Source organism: Eurosta solidaginis, chromosome 5 (assembly GCF_040869045.1).
Source record: "Eurosta solidaginis isolate ZX-2024a chromosome 5, ASM4086904v1, whole genome shotgun sequence".
Lineage (NCBI taxonomy): Eukaryota > Metazoa > Arthropoda > Insecta > Diptera > Tephritidae > Eurosta > Eurosta solidaginis.
The window spans coordinates 255,832,233-255,856,753 of NC_090323.1; the positions used below are offsets into that span (position 1 = coordinate 255,832,233).

General features: G+C 41.5%; 2 protein-coding genes across 8 annotated transcripts in view; one reads left to right on the forward strand and one right to left on the reverse strand.

The window, feature by feature from the left end:
• Positions 1-3,243: 3,243 nt before the first annotated feature.
• Art7 (arginine methyltransferase 7) lies at positions 3,244-5,582 on the forward strand. Its single transcript, XM_067786348.1, has 3 exons — positions 3,244-4,999; positions 5,058-5,212; positions 5,273-5,582. Exons 1-3 carry the CDS (start codon positions 3,302-3,304, stop codon positions 5,535-5,537), a joined length of 2,118 nt encoding a protein of 705 aa, XP_067642449.1. The 5' UTR covers positions 3,244-3,301; the 3' UTR covers positions 5,538-5,582.
• A 1,006-nt stretch (positions 5,583-6,588) lies between these two features.
• LOC137253291 (tektin-B1) overlaps positions 6,589-24,521 on the reverse strand; it is a 31,270-nt gene continuing 13,337 nt past the window's right edge. For 6 of the 7 annotated variants that reach the window (XM_067789959.1, XM_067789953.1, XM_067789956.1 and 3 more), the window contains exons 2-5: positions 8,090-8,339; positions 7,585-8,016; positions 7,226-7,448; positions 6,589-7,148 (exon numbers count right to left, since the gene is read on the reverse strand). In XM_067789959.1, the coding sequence (XP_067646060.1) occupies positions 6,714-7,148; positions 7,226-7,448; positions 7,585-8,016; positions 8,090-8,301 (1,302 nt within the window). In that variant the 5' untranslated portion in view covers positions 8,302-8,339 and the 3' untranslated portion in view covers positions 6,589-6,713. Of the gene's footprint in view, positions 7,149-7,225; positions 7,449-7,584; positions 8,017-8,089; positions 8,340-8,498; positions 8,719-24,521 lie in introns of those variants that run through there. The other variant, XM_067789957.1, reaches the window with a different exon arrangement.

Below are 24,521 nucleotides of genomic sequence, written 5' to 3' on the forward strand. Positions count from 1 at the left end.
AAATAGTTATCGTCCTAGAATCTATGCCCCTACCAAATTTCACAAGGATTGGTAAATTTTTGTTCGAATTATGGCATTAAAAGTATTCTAGACAAATTAAATGAAAAAGGGCGGAGCCACGCCCATTTTGAAATTTTCTTTAATTTTTTGTATTTTGTTGCACCATATCATTACTGGAGTAGAATGTTGACATAATTTACTTATATACTGTAAAGATATTCACCCCTATTCTGCATTTCGATTACGTTCCCGTTCTACGCTCCGCTTCAATCGAAGTTTGGTATTCTGCATTACGACGGAATCGTAAAGATAAGAGGAAGAGCAAATGATTTTTCGAAATCAGCTGTTGGTACGGAATGTGTGAACATTGGAACAAAATCAATTAAAGAAAATTTGTAAAAAACACTGAAAAACGTTTATATTTTATTATCCACGCCATTTTGTACAAAAAAAGCAATAGAATATATTGCCGCAGTGTTATATTTTTTGAGTGAAGTGCTTTCATAATTGTAAGTGTGTTTTTGTCGTTCTTTTGGCCAATTCCCTGCCGTGGCCACCAAGTTTTTTTAAAACGGATTCCTGCACGAATATAGTTGACACTTTCTGAATTTTAAGGATGCTAATTTCATTGCACTGGCCTAAAATACTTTATAAAGGTTTATTTATTCTTTCCGCAAGGATTGTTTACGTTTTCGCTTCACCTTCCTCTACGCCGGCAGCTTGCTTTGGCATATAACTGGACCCAACGAACAGACACAAAATATAGCTGTCTATTATAATGGAATCAATAGCCGCGGTATTATTTATGGAGTTGGAAAGCAACGCATACGAAAATTGCCAGGCGAGAATGGAAAGGCAAATATTGGGAGATTTGTGTAATACAGTTGAGATGTTAAGTCGAACGTTTTTTTTTGAACCTAAATAAGAAAATAAGTCATTAAACTTTACCAATTTTAAGTTCAATTTCTTACAATTCGTCACTCAAGGATGCTTTAAAGTATGTGTTAGATACTTTTGCGGGGAAAATACGTCCAAGGACTTCGACATCGACATGTTGTTTTTGACCTGGAAACATATAAAAAACAATCATCATCAAGCCTTCTACGTTTCTTAACAAGTTTTACTTACATTTTTGTTAAAATTCTGTTATAAATTAATAAAAAAATAAAAAGAAAATAATTTTCCGCCAACAAATTTGCAACTTAGAAAAACGGAACTACGATCGGAATGCAGAATACAAAAAATCGAACGATTCGAAGTTGGATCGAAAGAGATTGGAACACAGAATACCAAAATTGCCAAATCGAAAAAATTCCAATCCAAGTCGAAATGCAGAATAGGGCTGATTAAATTTTTTGTTAAAATTTGACTTAAAAAAAATTTTTTTTTAAAGTGGGCGTAGTCGTTCTCCAATTTACTAATTTTTATTAAGTACACATATAGTAATAGTAGTAACGTTCCTGCCAAATTTCATTATGCTATCTTCAACGACTGCCAAATTACAGCTTGCAAAATTTGAAATTACCTTCTTTTAAAAGTGGGCGGTGCCACGCCCATTGTCCAAAATTTTACTAATTTTCTATTTTGTGTCATAAGGTCAACGCATCTATCAGGTTTCATCGCTTTATCTGTCTTTGGTAATGAATTATGGCACTTTTTCCGCTTTTCGAAATTTTCGATATCGAAAAAGTGGGCGTGGTTATAGTTCGATATTGTTCATTTTAAATATCGATCTGAGGTGAGTGCCCAGGAACCTACATACCAAATTTCATCAAGATACCTCGAAATTTACTCAAGTTATCGTGCTAACGGACGGACGGACGGAGATGGCTCAATCAAATTTTTTTTTCGATACTGATGATTTTGATATATGGAAGTCTATATCTATCTCGATTCCTTTATACCTGTATAACCAACCGTTATCCAATCAAAGTTAATCAGCCCTATTCTGCATTTCGACTTGGATTGGAATTTTTTCGATTTGGCGATTTTGGTATTCTGTGTTCCAATCTCTTTCGATCCAACTTCGAATCGTTCGATTTTGTGTATTCTGCATTTCGATCGTAGTTCCGTTTTTCTAAGTTGAAAATTGGCTGGCGGAAAAATATTTTCTTTTTATTTTTTTATTAATTTATAACGGAATTTTAGCAAAAATATAAGTAAAACTTGTTGAGAAACGTAAAAGGTTTGATTATGATTGTTTTTTATATGTTTCCAGGTCAAAAACAACATGTCGGTGTCGAAGTCCTTGGACGTATTTGCCCCGCAAAAGTATTTAACACATACTTGAAAGCATCCTTATTGAGTCGAAAGTTTTTTTGAACCTAAATAAGAAAATAAGTCATTAAACTTTACCACTTTTAAGTTAAATATCTTACAATTCACTCCTCTCAAATGGATTACACAAATCTCGCAATATTTGCCTTTCCATTCTCGCTTGGCCATTTTCGTATGCGTTGCTTTCCAACTCCACAAATAATGCCGAGGCTATTGCTTCCATTATAATAGACAGCTATAATTTGTCTGTTTGTTGGGTCCAGTTATATGCCAAAGCTTGCTGCCGGAGTAGAGGAAGTTGAAGCGAAAACGTAAACAATCCTTGCGGAAAGAATAAATAAATCTTCATAAAGTATTTTAGGCCACTGCAATGAAATTAGCATCCATCAAATTCAGAAAATGTCAACTATATTCGTGCAGGAATCCGTTTTAACAAAACTTGGTGGCACGGCAGGGAATTGGACAAAAGAACAACAAAAACACACTTACAATTATGAAAGCTCTTCACTCAAAAAAATATAACACGGCGGCAATATATTCTATTCCTTTTCTTTGTACAAAATGGCTTGGATAATAAAATATTAACGTTTTTCAGTGTTTTTTACAAATTTTCTTTAATTTATTTTGTTCCATTGTTCACACATTCCGTACAAACAGCTGATTTCGAAAAATCATTTGCTCTTCCTCTTCTCGTTACGATTCCGTCGTAATGCAGAATACCGAACTTCGATTTAAGAGGAGCGTAGAACGGGAACGTAATCGAAATGCAGAATAGGGGTGAATATACTCTGTGATCTCTGCCCAACTTAGTATAAATGTCATTGTGTCACCGCCTTAACAACCTGATAGAAACTTTGCTTTACACTGTGATGTAAATTTCCATCAGCCATATCTGTCAATTGATGCCTCATATGACTGAAAGCTGTCTAGCAGGGTAATGTGTCCGGGCATCATAAGATCAGCTGACATACAAAAATAAATCATCAGTTTGGCATAGCCTTCAGTTTCATTCATTCATAATTTAATGCGAATCCAACTCTTGCAAAAAATATATAAAACATTTCATAACTCATGTAAACCAATGGCAATTTTCACAAAAGTGGTTAACCCTTTGACGGGTGAAAAGGATTGGGCAGTACAAAGTGATGACTACGACTACCAAATGGAGCTAACATGTACCGGCTTTGGAGACATGCTGCACGATCGTGAACGCAACCAAAAATACTATGCAGCACTCCATAAAGCAGTAGCCGATATGCACGCCGATGGACGACAAGTACATGTTTTAGATATTGGCACTGGCACAGGTATACTCTCAATGATGGCGCTCAAAGCTGGCGCTGATACAGTAACAGCATGTGAAGCATTTATGCCGATGGCAAATTGTGCACAACGTATATTCGAAGCAAATGGCTGTTCTGATAGAGCGCGTTTAGTGAAGAAACGTTCAACGGAGATTTGTATTGGTAAAGATATGCCACATAAGGCCAACCTTTTAGTGGCAGAGCTGTTAGATACAGAATTAATTGGCGAAGGGGCGATTAGCATTTATAACCATGCACATGATGAACTGCTGACGGATGATGTAGTTTGTATACCATCGCAAGCTACTTGTTATGCTCAAATGGTACACTCTTCACTTGCAGCACAATGGAATACAATGAAAATTGTAGCTGACTTAGATGGTAATATACTATTGAAGCCGCCCAAAGAAGTACTGGAATGCAAAGGTGATGCGGCGGTGCATGATATGCAAATGTCACAGTTGCAATTGGAGCACTTTCGCTTACTGTCAAAAGCAATGGAAATATTTGCCTTTGATTTCAATCGAAAAGCGAAGAGAGAAACGCAACGACAGAATTTGTTAGAAGTAGAAGCATTGCAAGCTGGTTCAACAGATCTCATATTTTATTGGTGGGATATAAAAATGTATGCAGCCGATGATACAACATTAAGTTGTGCGCCATGGTGGGCACATCCGGACAGCAAAAAATCACCGCATGTTATACCGTGGCGTGATCATTGGATGCAAGGTGTTTATTATATACCAAAACCATTGAACATCCCAAGTAAAGGTGAAAAATTTATACTCAATTGCAATCACGATGAGTACTCGCTTTGGTTTGATGTTCATAGCTCAATGAAGTCAGCTGAAATGACCGTTGTACCACGCCACTCATGCACTTGTAATTTACATGTTGCCTATTCACGTTCACGCATTGGTCAAATGAATCAATCTGTTCGTAGCAAACGGTATCTCAACTATTTAGAGCAAAACCTAACTAAGGACTCTCGTGTCCTTTGTCTTGGCGATTGTTGTATTTTGGGTTTGGCTATAGCCAAAATGGGTGTGGCATCGGTGTTGTTATGCGAAACGCAAGTGTTTTCCCGTCGTTTCATGTATAGTGTGGCTCAATGTAATGAAACAACGAACGTACAGTTCGTTAAAGGCCTAAAGGAGCTGAATGATAAGACTTTAACAGAGTTGACGCACGTATTTGCGGAGCCATATTTCTTGAACGCCATTTTGCCTTGGGACAATTTCCAATTTGGTTATCTGTTACAAAGTATTTTAGCGAAGTTGCCAACTACAGTGCGGATAGCACCACATTCAGCTAAAATATTCGCTGTGCCTGTGGAATTTAGTGATCTACATAAAATACGTACACCTGTTCGGACATGTGAAAGCTTCGATTTGAGCTTATTCGATGAAATGATTAAGGTATGCTTATGTCTTAATTAAAAAAAAATTTTCTCTTCAAACCTTTTTGTGATTTCAGCAAGCGAGATCAACCATACCGGACAGCAAAATTGAAGCACAGCCACTTTGGGAATATCCCTGTAAAGCATTATCTGAACCCCAAGAGGTTTTGAATGTCATCTTTCGCAATTTTAATACGGAACAAAGCAGTAATGGAACGATTACAATTGAGAGGTAAGATTACTTAAACTAAATTAGATAGGATAACACTTTGTATTTATTTATTATTTATAGAAACGGTTGCTGCAATGGTGTTGCCCTATGGGTTGAATGGAATATTGATGGAAGTAGAAGTCCAAAATCCGTAGTAAGTACCGGCCCTATAGAAACAATTGTACCCGGTAACTTCATTAAATGGGATATGTTTATACGGCAAGGCGTACAATTATTTGAGCAGAATCATGAAGTTTTTAAAGAAAAGAGCGCTGTACGATGGACTGTTAAGCACAAGCCGTTATCGAATAAAATAGAATTTGATTTTAATGTGCATAGCTCATGAACATTTAAAGAAATAAAAAGTTTTAAGACATTCTTTCGAGAAACATTTTATGGTAATTTGGGCTTCTGACTGGAATATCATGTTATGAGCTTCTACTTCTTATTGTAGCGAAGACACATTCCCCGAAGGTTTTGGGGAGTGTTATCGTTGTTGGCGGCCACCGTGGTGTGATGGTAGCGTGCTCCGCCTACCACACCGGATGCCCTGGGTTCAAACCCCGGGCAAAGCAACATCAAAAATGTTTAGAAAAAAGGTTTTTCAATTAGAAGAAAATTTTTCTAAGCGAGGTCGCCCCTCGGCAATGTTTGGCAAGCGCTCCGGGTGTATTGCAGTGAAAACTCATCTGCCTTGCAGATGCCGTTCGGAGTCGGCATAAAATCATGTAGGTCCCGTCCGGCCAATTTGTAGGGAAAATCAAGAGGAGCACGGCGCAAATTGGAAGAGAAGCTCGGCCTTAGATCTCTTCGGAGGTTATCGCGCCTTACATTTATTTATTTATTTTATTATTTATCGTAGTTGATTGCCTTTAGTGGGATATTAATCTGGTACCTTCCGAAACTAGAAATAGCTCCATTATGGTACTAGCCCGGCCATCCCAGGAACGATTGGAATGACCACTTTCCACTTAGGATATGCCACCCCTTCTTCCATCAGGATCTTGGGGTCGGCGGAGCCTTACCTGCTAAATATGTGTACGATACATTCATGTTTATATATGATACATTCATATTTGTAGGTGTGCTTAATAATTGGGTTAAAGAAGTTATATATTGTGCTGGCAACCCCTTCAAGGTGATGGGCCAAAAATCGTTCCATACAATATCGTGGCTACCGTTTCGTTCAGCAGTTGTTTGAAAACGCTTACTTTAGAATTTTTTTTTAAGTACCTTGATTTGTATATGACATTATTTGATATTATTTTTTCAAAAGGCCCCATATCAGCAAAAATTCAATACATATATACGACGCTAATGATGTTTCACTTAGTCGTCGGTTTGTTCTATCGGTAGCAAAAGATTCATTTAATCAATCTACTTTACTATATGTTTATAGATATATTTATGTATATTCAATTTCCACAAAAGTATTCATGTAACTAAAGCATGAATATGTATGATGATAATTGAAGACGTATTACATGGGAATATATTTCACAAACAAAAATAAAAATGTCTATTAATTTTTCGGTATCTCCTGATCCATTTGTGTCAGCACAATATTACGATCAGTTTGAGCAGTGGGTGATGTCTGCTTTTGACCAAATTCACCACCTTTCAAACGTTGACGCAAATCTAAAGCGCGTATATCAGTCATTAAAGAATGTTGTTTATTTTCCAAATCGACATCGATCTTTTGGGCATGTTCCTCCAATAAATTGTAATTAGCTTTAGCCTCATCAATTTTGTCCATTAATCGGCGTCGTATAGCCTGCAATTTTCGCACCTCCAAGCACAGCTGATCATGTGCCTCATCCAAGCATAATTCCATGCCTGAACGTTGTGCTCGATTCTCTAAACGCGTTTCAGCTAGTTTCAAACCATCTGTTTTATCTCTTAAAGCTTGTTCAAGAGTTTTGATTTCACATACTGCACGTTCCATTTCTTCTTTCATCTGCGTGGTGATAAAATAATTAGAATAAGAGCTAGAATTATTTTGATTTTTTATTTGAGTAACATTAATTTGAGTACCTTCTTTTGTTGCCATTGAAGTTCATTACGTGCACGTTGAGTCTCGAAGATGCGCTTACGTATGGCATGCTCCGCGCGTTCCTGTTGTGTTAGTAACATGTTACGTGCCTTCTCGCGACATACAAATAACGCTTCACGTATAGCATAGGTGTCAGCCAACTCATTTTCTGCCATTTGTTTCATATTTTTTGTATGCTCTAACCATGTTGGATAAGAGCAACAACTACGAGGAGATGCAAAATGGTACATATGTTAAAAATAATTATTTTTTACAAGCTGGCAAGCCTAGCCATGGACGAACAGAAATGGTAAAATACATCTAATCATTGATTTTTCTAGGCCTCAAACTCTCCACTTACTTCTTCGGATTACGCACTGCATCAGGTTTGTAAGTAATGTTTGCCGCAAACTTATTTAAATCCAATTGTGCCACATCCAATACCTCAGCTTCAGATTTATTTTCCACTTCCAGGTTAAGCTTGAATTTCACCTCTTCCAGGCGACTCAATTTTTCCCATGCACGCTGGCATTGATCGGCGAGTAAACGTTGATTGTTCTCAATTATTGCCAATTCATTTTTAATTTCCGTATCAGCATCATCATAGGTCAACTCAGAACCTAGACGACAATCACGCATTGTCAAGCATTCTGCAACAACACTAATAGGCGTCTGCAAGGCTTCAAGTTCACGTTCCGTACCCGCTTTTTCTTCTTGAAGCATTTTTACTTCTCTTACAATGCGTTCAAGTGTTCTGGCTATGGTCTCACGCCAACGAGCCAACTCTGCGATGCTAGGCAAACAGAACATAGCAAAGAAAATGGTATTTTTAATTTACAAACAAAACGCTTGTTAGGTGTACGCACCGATCTGCTAAAGCTTCATTAGTTTCGTAATTGGTCCAATCACCCTCGATGCGTGTCTCATTGCGTAGAGTTCGTGCACTATGTCGTATATTGAAGGCATCATCCCGCCTTGCATCGGCGACATTGCGTAGCTGATTCACACGTTGATTCCAATCTGATAACGCCAAATGTGGTAATGGCTTTTCCAATGTTATGACCGTTTGATGAGCCATTTGAATGATAAATATTTGCTTTTATAAATATGAATGTACTACAAAAATATATATATTATTTATGGTTTAAATTGTGATTTATTTAATTATTTATTTAATATTTAAACTTTAATTTAGCTTTTTTTTAATTAACTCAGAACTAAATATTTTTCAAATTCTTTTAAAATATATTGGGGAACATAAAAATGGAAAATTACTTCGATTGTGCTTCGATAAAATTTTGCGAGTATATAAGTGAATGGGTTAGCGACAGGAATGTCTGGACGAAACTAATTTTTTTTTTACAAAATTTCATCACACGCCCTTTTAGCTACAAGAACTTGTTTGTAAAACAAACATTTGGCTAGGTATCCGGTGGATACCTTGTAAATTTTGCCTTAATCATGCACAATAGCGGGTTGTCTTAGCAGCGCTTGATCTTTATTCTGTTACATTACAAACTTTGCGTATGTTTTAGGAAAGATTTCTAAGCAACGCTCTTTTTACTATTAAAATTAACTTTAAACAAACCTCGAACGAAATAACGAGTGACTTCAACGTAATAAATAATACTTTTTCCTCGTAATTGACCTTATTGAAAAGATTTATATTCAATATTATTTTGTAAATTCATATTTTCCTACTATGCAAAATCAAACTCCTTACAGGAAGCCACATAATTTTCCGTTACAGAAACTTGTCATTTCGATAAGGGCGCCATCTGTTCGTTAATTCTACTGTTCGCCTGATACGAGCACTCTTAAGGCGGACTTTGCGTTGCTTTGCTTTGACGAAAGTTTCTATGAGTTTATTTATTTATTTATTACAGCTTAATTAAGCCTAGCTTATATCTATTTATATATATACTAGCCTTTACCCGCGGCCCCGTCCGCAAGGAGAAAATGAAATATGTGGGCTATTCACGTTAGCCTGCTTATAAAGTTATCTGTTTAAAATTTTTTTCTGTCTAATGCATTTTATTTTTGTAATTGAGTAAAAAAAAGAACTTTATGAGCTGATAACCTGATAGGATCCCGAAATGATAACGAAATTATCCAGAAAAAGCCACGAAATGACCCCGACGCTATCGCGGACGGATCCCGAAAACCATCCAGAAACGCCCCGGAAGTGTGTCCAAAAGTTCCCGAAGTAGTCCCAAAAAAACCCGAAATGACAACGACACGATTCTAGACTTATCCAGATAACCACACAGAAATGATGCCTGAAGGGTACCAAATTGATCCCGAAATAGTCCCGAAAAAGTTCCGAAATTACCCTGACGGGCTCCCGGACGGATCTCAGAAACCATCCAGAAAATATCCAGGAAGGGTCCCTAAATTATCCCGACTACAGAAAAAGTTCCGAAATGGCTCCGAGGGGATCCACGATGGATCGCGAAAACCATACAGAAATGATTCCGGAAGGATTCCAAAATGATCCCGAAATAGTCCGGAATTGACCCAGATGGGATCCCGCACAGATCCAGAAATGATCCCGGAAGGGTGCAAAAACTATCCCGGAAAAGTAACAAAAAATCCCGAAATGGCTCCTACGGCATCCCGGACGGATCCAGAAATGATCTCGGAAGGGTCCCCAAATGATCCCAAAATGGTCCCGAAATGACCCCTGATGGATCCGGCAAACCATCAAGAAATTATGCCGAAAGGGTCCCAAAATGATCCCGAAATAATACAGAAAAAGTCACGAAACGACCCCTAGAGGATCCCCAAATGATCCCGTATTAGCCCCGAAAAGGTCCCGAAATAACCCCGACGGGATCCCGGACAAATCCCGAAAACCATCCAGAAATGATGCCGGAAGGAATCCCAAATGATTCCGTAAAAGTCCCGCATTGATTCCGACGGGATCCCGAACGGATACCGAAAATCATCCAGAAGTGACGCCGGAAAGGTCCTCAAATGATCACCTAATAGTCCCTAAATGACCCTTAAGGGGTCATGGACGGATCCCATAAACCATCCAGAAATGATCCCGATATATTCCCGAAGAAGTCCCGAAATGACCCTGACGGGATCTCGAACGCACCCCTAAATGACCCTGACGGGATCCCGGACAGATCCCGAAATCCATCCATAAATGATCTTGGGAGGGACCCCAAATGATCCCGAAAAAGTCCCGCAATGATTCCGAGGGGATCCTGATCGGATACCGATAACCATCCAGAAGTGATGCCGGAAAGGTCCTCAAATGATCACCTAATACCAAAATGACCCTGACGGCATCCCGGACTGATCCCAAAATCCATCCAGAAATAATCTTGGGAAGGTCCCAAAATTATCCCGAAATAGTCTCGGAAAAGTTCAGAAATTACCCTGACGGGTTCCCGGACGAATCCTGAAAGCCATCTCTAAATGATCCCGAAAAAGTCCCGAAATGACCCTGACTGGACCCCGAAAGGATCCCGAAAACTATCCAGAAATGATGCCGGAAATGTCCTCAAATGATCACCTAATAGTTCCGAAAAGACCCTGACGGGATCCCGAACGGATCCCGACAACTATCTAGAAATGATGCCGAAAGGGCCCGAAAATGATCCCGTATTAGTCGAGAAAAAGTCCCGAAATGAACCCGACGGGATGCCGGACGAATCCCAAAAACCAGCCAGAAATGATGCCGGAAGGGACACCAAATGATCCCGAAAAAGTCCCGCAATAATTCCGACGGGATCCTGAGCGGATACCGAAAACCATCCAGAAGTGATGCCGAAAAGGTCCTCAAATGATCACCTAATAGTCCCAAAATGACCCTGAGGGCATCCCGGACAAATCCCGAAATCCATCCAGAAATGATCTTGGGAAGGTCCCAAAATGATCCCGAAATAGTCTCGGAAAAGTCCAGAAATTACCCTGACGGGTTCCCGGACGAATCCTGAAATGATTCCGAAAAAGCCCCGAAAAGACCCTGACGGGATCCCGAAAGGATTCCAAAAACTATCCAGAAATGATGCCGGAAAGGTCCTCAAATGATCCCCTAATAGTTCCGAAATGACCGTGACGGGATCCCGAACGGATCCCGACAACTATCCAGAAATTATGCCGAAAGGGTCCGCAAATGATCCCGTATTAGTCAAGAAAAAGTCCCGAAATGACCCCGACGGGATCCCGGACGAATCCCAAAAACCATCCAGAAATGATGCCGGTAGGTATCCCAAATGATCTCGAAATAATCCCGAAATGACCTCGTCGGTATCCCGGACGGATACCGAAAATTATCCAGAAATGATGCCGGAAAGGTCCACAAATGATCCCCTAATAGTCCCGAAATTACCCTGATGGGATCCCGGACGGATCCCGAAAACCATCCAGAAGTGATGCCGGAAGAGCCCCCAAATGATCCCGAAAAAGTCCCCAAATGACCCCGACGATATCCCGGACGGATCCCGAAAACCATCCAGAAATGATGCCGGAAGAGCCCCCAAATGATCCCGAAAAAGTCCCCAAATGACCCCGACGAGATCCCGCACGGATCCTGAAAACCATCCAGAAATGATGCCGGAAGAGCCCCAAATGATGCCGAAAAAGTCCCCAAATGACCCCGACATACTCCAGAAAAGGTTCCGAAATGGCTCTGAGGGAATCAACGACGGATCGCGAAAACCATACAGAAATGATTCCGGAAGGATCCCAAAATGATCCCGAAATAGTCCGGAAATGACCCAGATGGGATCCCGCACAGATCCAGAAATGATCCCGGAAGGGTCCAAAAACTATCCCGGAAAAGTAACAAAAAATCCCGAAATGGCTCCTACGGCATCCCGGATGGATCCAGAAATGATCTCGGAAGGGTCCCCAAATGATCCCAAAATGGTCCCGAAATGACCCTGATGGATCCGGCAAACCATCAAGAAATTATGCCGGAAGGGTCCCCAAATGATCCCGAAATAAAACAGAAAGTCACGAAACGACCCCTAGAGGTTCCCCAAATGATCCCGTATTAGCCCCAAAAAAGTCCCAAAATGACCCTGACGGGATCCCGAAAGGATTCCGAAAACAATACAGAAATGATGCCGGAAAGATCCTCAAATGATCCCCTAATAGTCCCGAAATGACCGTGACGGGATCCCGACAACTATCCAGAAATGATGCCGAAAGGGTCCGCAAATGATCCCGTATTAGTCGAAAAAAAGTCCCGAAAGGACCACGACGGGATCCCGGACGAATCCCAAAAACCATCCAGAAATGATGCCGGTAGGTATCCCAAATGATCCCGAAATAGTCCCGAAATGACCTCGTCGGCATCCCGGATGGATCCCGAAAATTATCCAGAAATTATGCCGGAAATGTTCCCAAATGATCCCCTAATAGTCCCGAAATTACCCTAATGGGATCCCGGACGGATCCCGAAAACCATCCAGAAATGATGCCGAAAGGGTTCCCAAATGATCCCGTATTAGTCGCGAAAAAGTCCCGAAATGACCCCGACGGGATCCCGGACGGATCCCGAAAACCATCCAGAAATGATGCCGAAAGGGTTCCCAAATGATCCCGTACTAGTCGCGAAAAAGTCCCGAAATGACCCCGACGGGATCCCGGACGGATCCCGAAAACCATCCAGAAATGATGCCGGATGAGCCCCAAAATGATCCCGAAAAAGTCCCCAAATGACCCCGACGAGATCCCGGACGGATCCCGAAAACCATCCAGAAATGATGTCGGAAGAGCCCCCAAATGATCCCGAAAAAGTCCCCAAATGACCCCGACGATATCCCGGACGGATCCCGAAAACCATCCAGAAATGATGCCGGAAGAGCCCTCAAATGATCCCGAAAAAGTCCCCATATGACCCCGAAGAGATCCCGCACGGATCCCGAAAACCATCGTGATGCCGGAAGGGTCCCCAAATGATCGCGAAATAGTCCCGAAATGATTCCGGAATAGTCCCGAAAATGTTTCAAAATAACCCCGACGGGATCCCGGACGGATCCCGTAAACTATACAGAAATGATCCCGGAAGGGTCCCAAAATGATCCCGAAATAGTTCCGAAAAAGTCCCGAAATTACCCCGGCGTAATCCCGGACCGATCCCGAAAACCATCCAGAAATGATCCCGGAAGGGTCTCGATATGACCCTTACGTGATTACAAATAAGGTGAAGCTAATTATAAAACCATGTTAATAAGGCAGCAGGCGCATTGGAGCGAATAAAAAGTTAGATAGAAACATACAGGTAAGCTAATAAAAGCGTGCTAATAAAAACAATTGATGGAGGGCGGATGGCGGGAGTAGAGGAGAGGACCACTGATCGTTCCTACAAAATTATCTAGATCTCGTTCTGTATGTACCAGATACCAAAAACTATTGATTTAGGAGAAAATTTAGATTGAGTTATAACAATTTATGGATTTTACACCAGAGGGGAGATAAAGGGGGGCGGGCGGAGGGTGTCACTGCTTACTTTGTAAGCCCTCGACTTATTTGACCCCTTGAGTCTGTGATATTGGTGAAGGCCAGTATACGTAAAGTTATAATGTGTAAAACCCCTCTTTCCATGTTCGAAAAAAATTTCGCTAGTAGACTACTGTCTGTGTCCCAAATTTCATCAAAATCCGTGTAGCCATTCTGGCGTGATTCAGACGCAAAGACGAAAAAATATAATAATTAAATTATAACTGTTCCTAGGGGGCGGGGACCACGCTCCTTTTGAAAAATATACAGCTAGTAGATCCTTCTAGACTATTGGCTATATGTGTGCAAAATTTCATCCAAATCGGTCCAGCCGTTCTTGCGTTATTGAGTCACAAAGACAAACGTCTGGACAAACATCCAAACATCTTAACATCCAAACTTTCCCATTTATAATATATACTAGCCTTTACCCGCGGCCCCGTCCGCAAGGAGAAAATGAAATATGTGGGCTATTCACGTTAGCCTGCTTATAAAGTTATCTGTTTAAAATTTTTTTTCTGTCTAATGCATTTTATTTTTGTAATTGAGTAAAAAAAAGAACTTTATGAGCTGATAACCTGATAGGATCCCAAAATGATAACGAAATTATCCAGAAAAAGCCACGAAATGACCCCGACGCTATCGCGGACGGATCCCGAAAACCATCCAGAAACGCCCCGGAAGTGTTTCTAAAAGTTCCCGAAGTAGTCCCAAAAAAACCCGAAATGACAACGACACTATTCTAGACTTATCCAGATAACCACACAGAAATGATGCCTGAAGGGTACCAAATTGATCCCGAAATAGTCCCGAAAAAGTTCCGAAATTACCCTGACGGGCTCCCGGACGGATCTCAGAAACCATCCAGAAAATATCCAGGAAGGGTCCCTAAATTATCCCGACTAACTCCAGAAAAAGTTCCGCAATGGCTCCGAGGGGATCCACGATGGATCGCGAAAACCATACAGAAATGATTCCGGAAGGATTCCAAAATGATATGTATAGTTTTGTTGATTTTCCGACAGGGTGTATAAATGATGTATATTGGAACAATTTTTATTTTGACAAGGGATGACGGGAAATCGTTACATAAAAAATTATTTGTCCCGAATTTACGGATAAATAAACACTTATTTATTATTATTATTATTATTATTTAAAATAGAAAAAATTAAATAAAAAATACAAATAAAAAAAAAAACAAAATATATTGTTTAAGGAATATATAAAAATTAGAGTTCTGAACGGATACCGAAAATCATCCAGAAGTGACGCCGGAAAGGTCCTCAAATGATCACCTAATAGTCCCGAAATGACCCTTAAGGGGTCAAGGACGGATCCCATAAACCATCCAGAAATGATCCCGATATATTCCCGAAGAAGTCCCGAAATGACCCTGACGGGATCTCAAACGCACCCCTAAATGACCCTGACGGGATCCCGGACAGATCCCGAAATCCATCCAGAAATGATCTTGGGAGGGACCCCAAATGATCCCGAAAAAGTCCCGCAATGATTCCGAGGGGATCCTGATCGGATACCGATAACCATCCAGAAGTGATGCCGGAAAGGTCCTCAAATGATCACCTAATACCAAAATGACCCTGACGGCATCCCGGACTGATCCCAAAATCCATCCAGAAATGATCTTGGGAAGGTCCCAAAATTATCCCGAAATAGTCTCGGAAAAGTTCAGAAATTATCCTGACGGGTTCCCGGACGAATCCTGAAAGCCATCTCTAAATGATCCCGAAAAAGTCCCGAAATGACCCTGACTGGACCCCGAAAGGATCCCGAAAACTATCCAGAAATGATGCCGGAAATGTCCTCAAATGATCACCTAATAGTTCCGAAAAGACCCTGACGGGATCCCGAACGGATCCCGACAACTATCTAGAAATGATGCCGAAAGAGCCCGCAAATGATCTCGTATTAGTCGAGAAAAAATCCCGAAATGAACCCGACGGGATGCCGGACGAATCCCAAAAACCAGCCAGAAATGTTGCCGGAAGGGACACCAAATGATCCCGAAAAAGTTCCGCAATAATTCCGACGGGATCCTGAGCGGATACCGAAAACCATCCAGAAGTGATGCCGAAAAGGTCCTCAGATGATCACCTAATAGTCCCAAAATGACCCTGACGGCATCCCGGACAGATCCCGAAATCCATCCAGAAATGGTCTTGGGAGGGTCCCAAAATTATCCCGAAATAGTCTGGGAAAAGTCCAGAAATTACCCTGACGGATACCGGACGAATCCTGAAAACCAATCTTAAATGATGCCGAAAAAGTCCCGAAATGACCCTGATGGGACCCGGAAAGGATCCCGAAAACTAACCAGAAATGATGCCGGAAAGGTCCTCAAATGATCTCCCAATAGTTCCGAAAAGACCCTGACGGGATCCCGAACAGATCCCGACAACTATCCAGAAATGATACCGAAAGGGCCTGCAAATGATCCCGTATTAGTCGAGAAAAAGTCCCGAAATGACCCCGACGGGATGCCGCACGAATCCCAAAAACCATCCAGAAATGATTTTGGAAGGGACCCCAATGATCCCGAAAAAGTCCCGCAATTATTCCGACGGGAATCTGAACGGATACCGAAAACCATCCAGAAGTGATGCCGGAACGGTCCTCAAATGCTCACCTAATAGTCCCAAAATGACCCTGAGGGCATCCCGGACAAATCCCGAAATCCATCCAGAAATGATCTTGGGAAGGTCACAAAATGATCCCGAAATAGTCTCGGAAAAGTCCAGAAATTACCCTGACGGGTTCCCGGACGAATCCTGAAAGCCATCCTTAAATGATCCCGAAAAAGCCCCGAAATGACCCTGACGGGATCCCGAAAGGATTCCAAAAACTATCCAGAAATGATGCCGGAAAGGTCCTCAAATGATCCCCTAATAGTTCCGAAATGACCGTGACGGGATCCCGAACGGATCCCGACAACTATCCAGAAATTATGCCGAAAGGGTCCGCAAATGATTCCGTATTAGTCGAGAAAAAGTCCCGAAATGACCCCGACGGGATCCCGGACGAATCCCAAAAACCATCCACAAATGATGCCGGTAGATGTCCCAAATGATCCCGAAATAATCCCGAAATGACCTCGTCGGCATCCCGGACGGATACCGAAAATTATCCAGAAATGATGCCGGAAAGGTCCACAAATGATCCCCTAATAGTCCCGAAATTACCCTAATGGGATCCCGGACGGATCCCGAAAACCATCCAGAAATGATGCCGGAAGAGCCCCGAAATGATCCCGAAAAATCCCCAAATGACCCCGACGATATCCCGGACGGATCCCGAAAACCATCCAGAAATGATGCCGGAAGAGCCCCCAAATAATCCCGAAAAAGTCCCCAAATGACCCCGACAAGATCCCGCACGGATCCCGAAAACCATCCAGAAATGATGCCGGAAGAGCCCCAAATGATCCCGAAAAAGTCCCCAAATGACCCCGACATACTCCAGAAAAGGTTCCGAAATGGCTCCGAGGGAATCAACGACGGATCGCGAAAACCATACAGAAATGATTCCGGAAGGATCCCAAAATGATCCCGAAATAGTCCGGAAATGACCCAGATGGGATCCCGCACAGATCCAGAAATGATCCCGGAAAAGTAACAAAAAATCCCGAAATGGCTCCTACGGCATCCCGGACGGATCCAGAAATGATCTCGGAAGGGTCCCCAAATGATCCCAAAATGGTCCCGAAATGACCCTGATGGATCCGGCAAACCATCAAGAAATTATGCCGGAAGGGTCCCCAAATGATCCCGAAATAAAACAGAAAAAGTCACGAAACGACCCCTAGAGGATCCCCAAATGATCCCGTATTAGCCCCAAAAAAGTCCCAAAATGACCCTGACGGGATCCCGAAAGGATTCCGAAAACAATACAGAAATGATGCCGGAAAGGTCCTCAAATGATCCCCTAATAGTCCCGAAATGACGGTGACGGGATCCCGACAACTATCCAGAAATGATGCCGAAAGGGTCCGCAAATGATCCCGTATTAGTCGAAAAAAAGGCCCGAAAGGACCACGACGGGATCCCGGACGAATCCCAAAAACCATCCAGAAATGATGCCGGTAGGTATCCCAAATGATCCCGAAATAGTCCCGAAATGACCTCGTCGGCATTCCGGACGGATCCCGAAAATTATCCAGAAATGATGCCGGAAAGGTTCCCAAATGATCCCCTAATAGTCCCGAAATTACCCTAATGGGATCCCGGACGGATCCCGAAAACCATCCAGAAATGATGCCGAAAGGGTTCCCAAATGATCCCGTATTAGTCGCGAAAAAGTTCCGAAATGACCCCGACGGGATCCCGGACGGATCCCGAAAACCATCCAGAAATGATGCCGAAAGGGTTCCCAAATGATCCCGTATTAGTCGCGAAAAAGTACCGAAATGACCCCGACGGGATCCCGGACGGATCCCGAAAACCATCCAGAAATGATGCCGGATGAGCCCCAAAATGATCCCGAAAAAGTCTCCAAATGACCCCGATGATATCCCGGACGGATCCCGAAAACCATCCAGAAATGATGCCGCAAGAGCCTCCAAATGATCCCGAAAAAGTCCCCATATGACCCCGACGAGATCCCGCACGGATCCCGAAAACCATCCAGAAATGATGCCGGAAGAGCCCCCAAATGATCCCGAAAAAGTCTCCAAATGACCCCGACGATATCCCGGACGGATCCCGAAAACCATCCAGAAATGATGCCGGAAGAGCCCCAAGATGATCCCGAAAAAGTCCCCATATGACCCCGACGAGATCCCGCACGGATCCCGAAAACCATCCAGAAATGATGCCAGAAGGGTCCCCAAATGATCGCGAAATAGTCCCGAAATGATTCCGGAATAGTCCCGAAAATGTTCCAAAATAACCCCGACGGGATCCCGGACGGATCCCGTAAACTATACAGAAATGATCCCGGAAGGGTCCTAAAATGATCCCGAAATAGTCCCGAAAAAGTCCCGAAATTACCCCGGCGTAATCCCGGACCGATCCCGAAAACCATCCAGAAATGATCCCGGAAGGGTCTCGATATGACCCTTACGGGATTAAAAATAAGGTGAAGCTAATTATAAAACCATGTTAATAAGGCAGCAGGCGCATTGGAGCGAATAAAAAGTTAGATAGAAACATACAGGTAAAGCTAATAAAAGCGTGCTAATAAAAACAATTGATGGAGGGCGGATGGCGGGAGTAGAGGAGAGGACCACTGATCGTTCCTCCAAAATTGTCTAGATCTCGTTCTGTATGTACCAGATACCAAAAACTATTGATTTAGGAGAAAATTTAGATTGAGTTATAACAATTTATGGATTTTACACCAGAGGGGGAGATAAAGGGGGCGAGCGCAGGGTGTCACTGCTTACTTTGTAAGCCCAAGACTTATTTGACCCCTTGAGTCTGTGATATTGGTGAAGGCCAGTATACGTAAAGTTATAATGTGTAAAAATTATGAAAAATAATTTCTCGAAGGGTCGTGGGACCCCCACCCCTCTTTCCATGTTCGAAAAAAATTTCGCTAGTAGACTACTGTCTGTGTCCCAAATTTCATCAAAATCCGTGTAGCCATTCTGGCGTGATTCAGTCGCAAAGACGAAAAAATATAATAATTACATTATAACTGTTCCTAGGGGGCGGGGACCACGCCCCTTTTGAAAAATATATAGCTAGTAGATCCTTCTAGACTATTGGCTATATGTGTGCAAAATTTCATCCAAATCGGTCCAGCCGTTCTTGCGTTATTGAGTCACAAAGACAAACATCTGGACAAACATCCAAACATCCAAACATCCAAACATCCAAACATCTAAACATCCAAACATCCAAACATCTTAACATCCAAACTTTCCCATTTATAATATATATTAGATTAGATTAGATTAGATATTAGATATATATAATAATATTAACTAGACTAGCATATAATTATAACCTAGTCATATCTATGAACTACCGTATGGTGCTGAACTGTGACAGACCTCCGAATCATGCCAACATTATTTTGATGCCAGTTATCTCTGGTATGAAGGCCGTTTACGAATAAGCACGAAGGCGACATCCGAACGGCGATGCACTGATATGATCGACTGATGTGTTGCAGTATGTGCTTCGGCGACTTTTATTGTATGCTCGGCGACTTTTATGGTATGCGCTCGAGCACTTGGATGGGAAATTGTTGGAAGACGCTTCATATCAGAATACTTAGCAGGCATACATTTTGACTGATTCTATGGAAGCCTGCCTATACAGTAATAAATTGGTAGTGTTTTACAATGAATAAACAATTTTTTCTTGAATCTATTGGCATTAGATGATTTGATATCATTAGGTAGCTCGTTATAGCATTTTAATCCCTTATAATCATATATGTAATACTCCTATATTGCTAATAGAAAATGCTCGCAAGTGTTTTGAATTCGAAATCAAAACAAGACAGCCTATAAAATTTTTGTTATTGTAGCAGCATAAGTATGACAAGAAAAAATTAAATTTGGGTACATTCGATTATTGAATACAAAAACAAAAACATTTAAACAGCAATATATCGGCACTCTGATGATTGGGAATGTACCTAGCCTTTTGTAGCAATATAGGAGTATTACATATATGCTTATAAGACAAGTTACATTTGTCTGCTTCAGTTTTATAAGCAGGTAGGTTGAAGTTATTTCTGCTTCGAGTATTTACAGAATGCATATCTTTTATTTTTTATACTCAGTTGAGCAGAGCTCACAGAGTATATTAAGTTTGATTGGATAACGGTTGGTTGTACATATATAAAGGAATCGAGATAGATATAGACTTCCATATATCAAAATAATCAGGATCGAAAAAAAATTTGATTGAGCCATGTCCGTCCGTCCGTCCGTCCGTCCGTCCGTCCGTCCGTTAACACGATAACTTGAGTAAATTTTGAGGTATCTTGATGAAATTTGGTATGTAGGTTCCTGAGCACTCATCTCAGATCGCTATTTAAAATGAACGATATCGGACTATAACCACGCCCACTTTTTCGATATCGAAAATTTCGAAAAACCGAAAAAGTGCGATAACTCATTACAAAAGACAGATAAAGCGACGAAACTTGGTAGATGGGTTGACGATATGACGCAGAATAGAAAATTAGTAAGATTTTGGACAATGGGCGTGGCCCCGCCCACTTTTACAAGAAGGTAATTTAAAAGTTTTGCAAGCTGTAATTTGGCAGTCGTTGAAGATATCATGATGAAATTTGGCAGAAACGTTACTACTATTACTCTATATGTGCTAAATAAAAATTAGCAAAATTGGATTAAGAACACGCCCACTTTTTAAAAAAAAATTTTTTTAAATTCAAATTTTAACAAAAAATTTAATATCTTTACTGTATATAAGTAAATTAAGTCAAAATTCAACTCCAGTAATGATATGATGCAACAAAATACAAAAATAAAAGAAAATTTCAAAATGGGCGTGGCTCCGCCCATTTTCATTTAGTGTGTCTAGAATACTTTTATTGCCATAAGTAGAACAAAAATTTACCAATCCTTCTCAAATTTGGTAGGAGCATAAATTCTATGACGGTAACTGTTCTCTGTGAAAATGGGCGAAATCTGTGGAAGCCACGCCCAGTTTTTATACACAGTCCACCGTCTGTCCTTCCGCTCGGCCATTAACACAATAACTTGAGCAAAATCCGATATATCTTTACTAAACTTAGCCCACGTACTTACCTGAGCTCACTTTTTCTTGGTATAAAAAATGGGCGAAATCTGACCATAACCGCGCCCACTTTATCGATATCGAAAATTACGAAAAATGAAAAAAATGCCATAATTCTATACCAAATACGAAAAAAGGGATGAAACATGGTAACTGGATTGGTTTGTTGACGCAAAATATAACTTTGGAAAAATCTTTGTAAAATGGGTGTGACACCTACCATATTAAGTAGAAGAAAATGAAAAAGTTCTACAAGGCGAAATCAACAGCCCTTGGAATCTTGGCAGGAATACTGTTAGTGGTATTGCATATATAAATAAATTAGCAGTACCCGACAGATGATTTTCTGGATCACCTGGTCCACATTTTGGTGGATATCACGAGAACGCCTTCACATATACATCTAAGGGCCACTCGCTTTTAAAACCCTCATTAATACCTTTAATTTGATATCCATATCGTACAAAAACATACCAGAGTCACCCCTGTCCCACCCTAATGGCGATATCTCGAAAAGGCGTCCACCTATAGAACTAATGCCCCCTCTCTCTTAAAATGCTCAGTAACACCTTTCGTTTGATACCCATATCGTACAAACATTCTAGAGTAACCCCTGGCCCACCCTAATGGCGATATCTCGAAAAGGCGTCCACCTATAGACCTAGTGTCCACTCCCTCTTAAAATGCTCAGTAACACCTTTCGTTTGATACCCATATCGTAAAAACATTCTAGAGTCACCCCTGGCCCACCCTAATGGCAATATCTCGAAAAGGCGTCCACCTATAGACCTAATGCCCACTCCCTCTTAAAATGCTCAGTAACAGCTTTCGTTTGATACCCATATCGTACAAACATTCTAGAGTCACACCTGGCCCACCCTAATGGCGATATTTCGAAAAGGCGTCCACCTATAGAACTAAGGATTACTCCCTTTTAAAATACTCATTACCACCTTTCATTTGATACCCATATCGTACAAACACATTCTAGAGTCACCCTGGCCCACCCTAATGGCGATATCTCGAAAAGGCGTCCACCTATAGACCTAATGTCCACTCCCTCTTAAAATGCTCAGTAACACCTTTCGTTTGATACCCATATCGTACATACATTCTAGAGTCACCCCTGGCCCACCCTAATGGCGATATCTCGAAAAGGCGTCCACCTATAGACCTAATGTACACTCCCTCTTAAAATGCTCAGTAACACCTTTCGTTTGATACCCATATCATACAAACATTCTAGAGTCACCCCTGTCCCACCCTAATGGCGATATCTCGAAAAGGCGTCCACCTATAGACCTAATGCCCACTCCCTCTTAAAATGCTCAGTAACACCTTTCGTTTGATACCCATATCGTACAAACATTCTAGAGTCACACCTGGCCCACCCTAATGGCGATATCTCGAAAAGGCGTCCACCTATAGAACTAAGGATTACTCCCTTTTAAAATACTCATTACCACCTTTCATTTGATACCCATATCGTACAAACACATTCTAGAGTCACCCTGGCCCACCCTAATGGCGATATCTCGAAAAGGCGTCCACCTATAGACCTAATGCCCACTCCCTCTTAAAATGCTCAGTAACACCTTTCGTTTGATACCCATACCGTACAAACATTCTAGAGTCACCCTTGGTCCAGCTTTATGGCGATATCTCGAAAAGGCGTCCACCTATAGAACTAAGGATTACTCCCTTTTAAAATACTCATTACCACCTTTCATTTGATACCCATATCGTACAAACACATTCTAGAGTCACCCTGGCCCACCCTAATGGCGATATCTCGAAAAGGCGTCCACCTATAGACCTAATGCCCACTCCCTCTTAAAATGCTCAGTAACACCTTTCGTTTGATACCCATATCGTACAAACATTCTAGAGTCACCCTTGGTCCACCTTTATGGCGATATCTCGAAAAGGCGTCCACCTATAGAACTAAGGATTACTCCCTTTTAAAATACTCCTTACCACCTTTCATTTGATACCCATATCGTACAAACACATTCTAGAGTCACCCCTGGCCCACCCTAATGGCGATGTCTCGAAAAGGCGTCCACCTATAGACCTAATGCCCACTCCCTCTTAAAATGCTCAGTAACACCTTTCGTTTGATACCCATATCGTACAAACATTCTAGAGTCACCCCTGGCCCACCCTAATGGCGATATCTCGAAAGGGCGTCCACCTATAGACCTAATGCCCACTCCCTCTTAAAATGCTCAGTAACACCTTTCGTTTGATGCACATATCGTACAAACACATTCTAGAGTCACCCCTGGCCCACCCTTATGACGATATCTCGAAAAGGCGTTCACCTATAGACCTCATGCCCACTCCCTCTTAAAATGCTCAGTAACACCTTTCGTTTGATACCCATACCGTACAAACATTCTAGAGTCACCCCTGGCCCACCCTAATGGCGATATCTCGAAAAGGCGTCCACCTATAGACCTAATGCCCACTCCCTCTTAAAATGCTCAGTAACACCTTTCATTTGATTCCCATATCGTACAAACACATTCTAGAGACACCCCTGGTCCACCTTTATGGCGATATCTCGAAACGGCGTCCACCTATGGAACTAAGGATCACTCCTTTTCAAAATACTCATTAACAGCTTTCATTTGATACCCATATCGTACAAACACATTATAGAATCACCCCTGGTCCACCTTAATAGGGACATCTCGAAAAGGCGTCCACCGATAGACCTAAGGCCCACTCCCTCTTAAAATGCTCAGTAACACCTTTCATTTGATACCCATATCGTACAAACAAATTCTAGAGTCAGCCCTGGTCTACCTTTATGGCGATATCCCTAAATGGCGTTCATCCATAGAACTATGGCCTATTCTCTCTTAAAATACTCTTTAATACCTTTCATTTGATACACATGTTATACAACCACATTCCAGGGTTACCCCAGATTGATTTTCCTTATTTTGTCTCCATAGCTCTCAACTGAGTATGTTATGTTCGGTTACACCCGAACTTAGCCTTCCTTACTTGTTTTATTTTATTTTATTTATTTATTATTACGGTCTTTAAGACCTAGTTTAGGTAAAAATAAGAGATTAAACATAAATAC